An 8,321-nucleotide genomic window follows, 5' to 3' on the forward strand; every position below is an offset into this window, starting at 1 on the left:
TGTGTGTGTGTGTGTGTGTGTGTGTGTGTGTGTGTGTGTGTGTGTGTGTGTGTGTGTGTGTGTGTGTGTAATAGTAAAAGTAATACGTTTCTGACATTGACAATCAATACAGAGCTTGTATTGACTTGTGATGGATGTGTAACTAAGTGTTGGCAAGAGCATATTGCTCTATAATGACATCAACTACATTTGTGGGAAACACTGTTACATACCGTAAGTGTACATGGCTACTTCCTACATACTTAAACAGAATGTTGCTTCTTCCTGGTCCCAGGGACCCCAGACCACAATCAGAGGAAGTCTTTCAAGGTCCCGCAGGAGAGGTCCTAACAGTTACAGGAAGGTGGACACGAACTTTTTTTAGTGTTCAATCACTTTCAAGTGGAGTGTGGAGACACACAGCTTTTAAGGCTGTTGTTGTCATTGCTGGTGGTCAAGATAAAATGGTTATCGTGCGTGATACTGCTGTACCGTTGCTGTGGTCTTTTTGTTGTTGTTGTGATAGGGGTTTAAATTTTAAGCCAACATAATGCAACTGGTTGCGACTCACTTTGTAATGCCACATGGTGGCACTGCTTCCTCGTCTTTAGTATGCACCCATATTAAAGCTTCCATCGACAATATTACGTAGTACATAGATTTCATTTCATGCTGCATCATTTGATGTCATCAGCACCTGCTCAATCTAATCAGATCAAAGTACGGTAAATATATACCTTTGCAAACATGATAATAATCTGTCACGCTATCCTCACCATGGGCCCTTCAGCCGATCCCAGCTAACTTGGGTGATGCCGGGTACACCCTGAACTGGTTGCCAGCCAATCACGGGCCACAAATAGAACATTCACCTCACATTCACAAAATGTCGAGTCTTCACTTAACCTTCCATGCAGGTTTGTGGAACATGGGAGTTACGGAGAGAACATGTCAATGCCACACAGGAAGGCTAGAGCCCAGATTTGAACACACGACCTCTGAACTGTGAGGTGGATGTGCGAACTAGCCGTCCACCATGCCACAATAATAATAGTGATGGTGATTGTAATAATAATGTTAATAGTAATAATAATACATTCTGATTGATGCTGTTAGGTAACAAAATAGTCATCATTGTACTTTTAGTTTGCAGTGATGACTGAATTGCTGACTAAATCTCTTCATGGACTTGAAGGAATGCTTTTCTCTTTTGCCTTCCTTTTTGTCGTGTGTGCGAGTGCGTGTGCATGTGTGTGTGGGAGAGAGTGAGCGAGACAGATTAGTTGCATAGACACAAGCCATATGTTTTTACATGCTTCTTTGCAAATGCTCTACCCAAACCACATTTAAGAAAAAAATGGTACCTCTAACTGAGATCACCAAACAAATATATTGACAAAAATATGGATACAGTGTTTATTGTACTTATTGGCATTCTGTGTAATCCTGCAGCTGATTAGTGTTAGGCACATCTTAGTGTTCATTGACTCATTTGTCAGAGGGCATTCATATGGCAGGGGTCTATCGTTATACGCTCTTTCTTGCATTATGAGCAAATCACAAATGCCATTTCTGAGAGGACAGTTCAGTTGTTCAGTTGCCCACGCACAAAACAACATAAAAATATTCAGAGTGTTATGTGGAAATGCGAAGGCAACGAAAGATTTCTGTTTGGTTTATGGGTTACGTCATCGTTTGATGGCTTTGAACAGTAAATCTTGATGACCCGGTGACTAATCTCATACACATTTAAGGCAGCGGTTTATGACTAAATGGAACAGCTGGCCAGTTTTTGGTTGTCACTCCAGTTAATGGTTTGCTACAGCGGTAGTAAATCTACAGCGTCCATCCATCCATCCATCATCTACCGTATCCCATTGTGATGGATCATCTCTGTCCAGGTGACATTGACTTGACACCCCGGACAAAGTTCATTCAGTCAAGTGTATAAATAATAGAAATGGAAGACACGATGCAATTCAACCAATTAGATGATTCAATATAAGCAAATGGTACAATGAATGCATCACGTTTTCCAGTAACAGTGAATGTGTGGTTTACCATTTGACTTGAATCCAACTACTTGTGCATGCAATGACACAGGACTGCACATGCCTGTGTCTAACGTGGAATTTGACATTTCAGTGGGAGGAAAAAGGGGTCAATCACTTTCAAGTGGAGTGTGGAGACACACAGCTTTTAAGGCTGTTGTTGTCATTGCTGGTGGTCAAGATAAAATGGTTATCGTGCGTGATACTGCTGTACCGTTGCTGTGGTCTTTTTGTTGTTGTTGTGATAGGGGTTTAAATTTTAAGCCAACATAATGCAACTGGTTGCGACTCACTTTGTAATGCCACATGGTGGCACTGCTTCCTCATCTTTAGTATGCACCCATATTAAAGCTTCCATCGACAATATTACGTAGTACATAGATTTCATTTCATGCTGCATCATTTGATGTCATCAGCACCTGCTCAATCTAATCAGATCAAAGTACGGTAAATATATACCTTTGCAAACATGATAATAATCTGTCACGCTATCCTCACCATGGGCCCTTCAGCCGATCCCAGCTAACTTGGGTGATGCCGGGTACACCCTGAACTGGTTGCCAGCCAATCACGGGCCACAAATAGAACATTCACCTCACATTCACAAAATGTCGAGTCTTCACTTAACCTTCCATGCAGGTTTGTGGAACATGGGAGTTACGGAGAGAACATGTCAATGCCACACAGGAAGGCTAGAGCCCAGATTTGAACACACGACCTCTGAACTGTGAGGTGGATGTGCGAACTAGCCGTCCACCATGCCACAATAATAATAGTGATGGTGATTGTAATAATAATGTTAATAGTAATAATAATACATTCTGATTGATGCTGTTAGGTAACAAAATAGTCATCATTGTACTTTTAGTTTGCAGTGATGACTGAATTGCTGACTAAATCTCTTCATGGACTTGAAGGAATGCTTTTCTCTTTTGCCTTCCTTTTTGTCGTGTGTGCGAGTGCGTGTGCATGTGTGTGTGGGAGAGAGTGAGCGAGACAGATTAGTTGCATAGACACAAGCCATATGTTTTTACATGCTTCTTTGCAAATGCTCTACCCAAACCACATTTAAGAAAAAAATGGTACCTCTAACTGAGATCACCAAACAAATATATTGACAAAAATATGGATACAGTGTTTATTGTACTTATTGGCATTCTGTGTAATCCTGCAGCTGATTAGTGTTAGGCACATCTTAGTGTTCATTGACTCATTTGTCAGAGGGCATTCATATGGCAGGGGTCTATCGTTATACGCTCTTTCTTGCATTATGAGCAAATCACAAATGCCATTTCTGAGAGGACAGTTCAGTTGTTCAGTTGCCCACGCACAAAACAACATAAAAATATTCAGAGTGTTATGTGGAAATGCGAAGGCAACGAAAGATTTCTGTTTGGTTTATGGGTTACGTCATCGTTTGATGGCTTTGAACAGTAAATCTTGATGACCCGGTGACTAATCTCATACACATTTAAGGCAGCGGTTTATGACTAAATGGAACAGCTGGCCAGTTTTTGGTTGTCACTCCAGTTAATGGTTTGCTACAGCGGTAGTAAATCTACAGCGTCCATCCATCCATCCATCATCTACCGTATCCCATTGTGATGGATCATCTCTGTCCAGGTGACATTGACTTGACACCCCGGACAAAGTTCATTCAGTCAAGTGTATAAATAATAGAAATGGAAGACACGATGCAATTCAACCAATTAGATGATTCAATATAAGCAAATGGTACAATGAATGCATCACGTTTTCCAGTAACAGTGAATGTGTGGTTTACCATTTGACTTGAATCCAACTACTTGTGCATGCAATGACACAGGACTGCACATGCCTGTGTCTAACGTGGAATTTGACATTTCAGTGGGAGGAAAAAGGGGGAAACTGTTTGCGTAAATGGACTTGCCGTTGCACCAGAGCAAAGTCATACAAATTCTGAACAATAGTCGACACTTGGCTAGTCTTTTGTAGCAGGTGGATTGACATTTACACAAACCCACTCTCAGGAGAGACAATTATGATCCTCGATTTGCTGCAGATCCAACTCTGAGTGGGTAGGTTTCAAAAGTTTTGTCCGACTATTTTCTACGGCTTAGGCCGATGCAGTCTCTAACCGCTGCAGCCAAGATGATCCAAGAGACAGACATGAGAGTATTTTGTGTGTCTTCTGGGTGGAAAAAGGAGGAGACTTGGTCTTGGAACCAGCAAATGATGGATAGCAGGAAGGAAGGAAATGAGGTTAACTAAAAGGAAGCGGGACACTGAAAGGTATGAAGAGAGGAAAGAGGAATACAAGGAAATGTGATGTAAGGCGAGGGAACCAATCACGCGCGTTGTTTGAGTGGACATCTTACAGTACGTGTACAAAGCGGCTGAGTCACATGAGCTCTTTGTTCGGCATGCAGGGAAACCTCTCTCTCTCTCTCTCTCTCTCTCTCTCTCTCTCTCTCTCTCTCTCTCTCTCTCTCTCTCTCTCTCATCATTTAATTGATTTATTTATGTTTTATGAATACAGTATTTTGGGGAAAAAAAAAACACAAAGCACTGAAGCCGCCAAACGTGAAGTGCGAAGTGCCGAGCAATTTCTCTCTTGCCATTAATTGAGTTTGAAAGGGTTATTTGATTGCATGTAAACGTAATTTTGTGTCTTTTCCCTCGTCAGAGTGGTCGGTTCCGAGGTCTGACAATGGGTTTCCCTCCTCTGTCCCATCGCTCGTCAGCCAGACGTTCCTTCGGACGTTCCAAACGTCTCAGTCTGGCCCGCTCCCTGGATGACCTGGAGGTAGGAGTGTGTCTCTCTCTCTCGCTCTCTCTCACTCTCTCCCGCTCTCACAGAAACAAACACACCCTCTGTACATTTGCAGACAAGTGGCGCATGCTATTGCAACACTCGACCTTCGTCTGAGTGTTATCGTCACATTTGAGCCACACGTGCACCAGCCTTTCTAATAATAGCAGCTCATGCGCATCATCACATGACACCTCAAGCCCTCTTCTCATATCGCCATGGCAACATAGACACAGTTGTGGACAAATCAGCCGATAACGAGACATCATGTACTGTAAACTTTCTGATCATTGTGTAGTTATACCGTGGGCTTTAGATCGTATGATGTTTGTTGCTGCTCTTTGACATTAAAACCGTTGAGGTAATAATCCTACTTTTATCAGTAGCTTCAAGAGAGAAACTTCTTTTGATCATTTTAGATACAAACTCCAATTTCAACGAAGTTGGGTCATTGTGTAAAATTCCATCTTCATTTAATTGACTTCCCACAAAGAAAAGATATTTAATGTTCAAACTGATATAAGCTAAAAAAAAATCAACCATTTCCTTTGTACAAAAAAAAGGTAGAAGTACTTTTTTGCTCACATTGTATAATGACCAGCAACAATTGCTTTCTGCATTTTAACCCACCCCCGAGGAGCAGTACAGTTGTAATTTATGATGATTGTGTATTGCACTGTGCACCTAATGAGCATTTATTGACAAGAATACAGGCGTGGGCCATTATTTATATGTTAATTAACAGGGTAATGCTGCACATTGTAGTCAAACCGAGGTAAACAGCATGACCACCGTTAACCTCGGCCGCTGTCTGCTGGAGAGCGAGATGGAGGCTGAGCATAATTTACAGCGACCGTTTTGCTTGCCTGTCCTCCTAAGATAGAGATCAGAGGAAAGTTAATTATTTCCGCTTTTCAGTGGTTGGTTGGGTACCGTGGAATTTGTTTCCCTTTTCCATGGTTGGTTTCCATCATAGAATTTCATAGGAAGTGTTGGCAGAGACATTGGGATGCCATTCTTGTTAAATGGCCTCCTAATTAAAATATTTTCTCAGTGACATGGTATTTATTTGTCTTAAAGGCACCATTCTTCCCACAATTTGATAATCAGTATACACTATCGTATTCTGATTATATTATCATCATATTCAGTATTTTTTCCTCTGCCCCTGCCTCCCTCGTTATCTTACCTTTTTTTTCCTGGTCATTAGGCCTTTTTCTCTTTGTGTTCATGCAATAATGTCCACAGACAGAGACGGCTTTGTGTTTGTGTTGACCATGGGGGATGTGTCTGTAAGTGTGCGTGCATGCCTGTATGTGTGCGCGCGTGTGTGCGTGTGTGTGCGTGTGTGTGTGTGTGTGTGTGTGTGTGTGTGTGTGTGTGTGTGTGTGTGTGATTTGGAGATGGGTAGCTCAAACCTTTCTGGCACTCGCAATGAGCTCCGATGATCAACAAGTTGGTCTTTAGAATGGCCTCAATAGAAGAGCACATGTGCACTGTGCAGTACACACCCATCCACACAAACACCCACACAATGCATGTACATAAGATAAAGTATTCCTGTCTGAAACACATCTGTGCAAACAAGCAAGCTAGACACTATTTGTATACATATTGGACGTACACGGCAACCTATTCCTCTGTTAAATTTCATCCATCCGTCCATCCATCGCGTGGAGTTGTTGGAGCCTCCCCAGCTGACTTCGAGCGAAAGGCAGACTACACCTTGAACTGGTCGCCAGTCAGTCGTAGGGCACATATCAAGACATACGACCATTCGCGCCCACATCCACAGCACCACTGAGTGGGAACCGATCCTACGCTTCCTGCATACAAGTCATGCAATTGTACCACTAAACCATCAGAAACACTTATTAAATTTCAATCTTTTTGTATCGTACCAGTCAAAAGTTTGGAAACTAATTCACTGCTTTTTTTTCATTCTTTATTTTCATTGGCATTCGAAAGAAATATTGATTGAATTATTTGTTAAACAAAAACATTTTAATCAAAGCAGAATCGTTTTAGAATTTACATTCTTCAAAGGAGGCACCTTTTGCCCAGATAACAGTTTTGCACGTCTTGGTATTTTCCCTGTCAGCTTTATGATATAGATGATGCTTTGTGACTTGGAGCTGTGCATTATCAAGAGTTAATAGCTTGAATGTAATGGGCTCTAATGTGGTTGAGATCATTTGAAAATGAAATGTTTCCAAACTTTTTACTGGTACTGTACACAGTTGTGCAGCAATGCAATCTAGAACGACAAAAATGAACAAAGTGTTAGTCAAAATTAAGCTTGATTTTTTTTTTTTTTGCAAAGGCAGAATTTTTTTTTTTTTTTTGTCCAGGTCTTATATTCAATCTTTTATTTTTTTGCAGCTATACCAAATGAAACACCCAATGAGTATATTGAACTGAGTCACAATGAATGAATGAATTAATAATTATTTCAAGGAGTACTTCAAAGTTGCTATTTGTGCGCATCAAATGGGTTTCATATTTTGAAAGGCCACCGATCCACACAAACAATTCTTGACTGTTCCTTCATGGCTGAACACAAAATGACAAGGCAATTGTGAGTACAATTGTCCCTTGCTGTCTAATCTGTTTACTAGTAAGCAGGGATGTGTCCAAGGACCGGCAACCCGAGGCCAAGGCCAAGGCCAAGGACTTGACTCCCAAGGCCGAGGCCAAGGCCAAGGAATTGACTTCCAAGGCCAAGGCCAAGGACCAAGGACTTGCTTCCGAGGCCAAGGCCAAGGACCAAGGACTTGCTTCCGAGGCCAAGGCCAAGGACCGATTTTGAAACTGAGGCCTAGCTAAGGACATGTATAAAACAATGCTATCATACCACTTGGCAGGATCCTCATGATTAACACCCCTCCATCATAACCCTTTGCACTCCCTAATGCTTGAATGAAGTGATTTTATTCAAAGAGTAGAACAGTCAGGGTACGTGTTATTTATACTGAGAAAAAGAAATAAAATCACATGATATACATTTATGAATTAATGTTTTAGTGCAGTAGTTTCTTAATATGAAGTAAATCAACACTCAACAGGCATGACATGGCACGGAACACAAGTTGAGAAATGACTTTGCATAGAAGTCAATCACTGACTGCAGAAAAAGCGGTAATCTCTCAGTGATCATTTTACAGTTTACCTGCAGCGAGTCCCAGGGACTCACTGATCAGAAAAGTATGAGTCCCATTATGCATTGCGAGAGTCCCAAATTTCGAATTCCGAAATGGTCTACTTATTCAATTGCATATGATAATAACACAAACAACATATACATACAATTATAAACAAATGCTGCAAAAATTTAAATAATTCAGGAGCAGGCCTGAGGATTTCGGAAATTCATGGTAACCGTTTTTCGGTTCCGTCGGATTACCCAATTGGGAAACCATGGTAACTAATTTTGGGTTCTGTAAACGTTCATCATGGGAACCCATTTTTCTATTTTGACTGATATTGATAATCAAGAATTC

At 41.2% G+C, this 8,321-nt stretch overlaps 1 protein-coding gene across 4 annotated transcripts in view; it reads left to right on the forward strand.

Annotated features, from left to right (window-relative positions):
* The window catches only part of rgs12b (regulator of G protein signaling 12b), a 53,082-nt gene that overhangs the window by 8,739 nt on the left and 36,022 nt on the right, over positions 1-8,321 (forward strand). For all 4 annotated transcript variants that reach the window (XM_019889229.1, XM_019889228.1, XM_019889227.1 and 1 more), the window contains exon 5: positions 4,696-4,815. In XM_019889229.1, coding sequence (XP_019744788.1) covers positions 4,696-4,815 — 120 coding nt within the window. The remainder of the gene's footprint in view (positions 1-4,695; positions 4,816-8,321) is intronic.

The sequence above is a fragment of the Hippocampus comes genome, unplaced genomic scaffold (assembly GCF_001891065.2).
Source record: "Hippocampus comes isolate QL1 unplaced genomic scaffold, H_comes_QL1_v1.1 scaffold86, whole genome shotgun sequence".
NCBI classification, from domain to species: domain Eukaryota; kingdom Metazoa; phylum Chordata; class Actinopteri; order Syngnathiformes; family Syngnathidae; genus Hippocampus; species Hippocampus comes.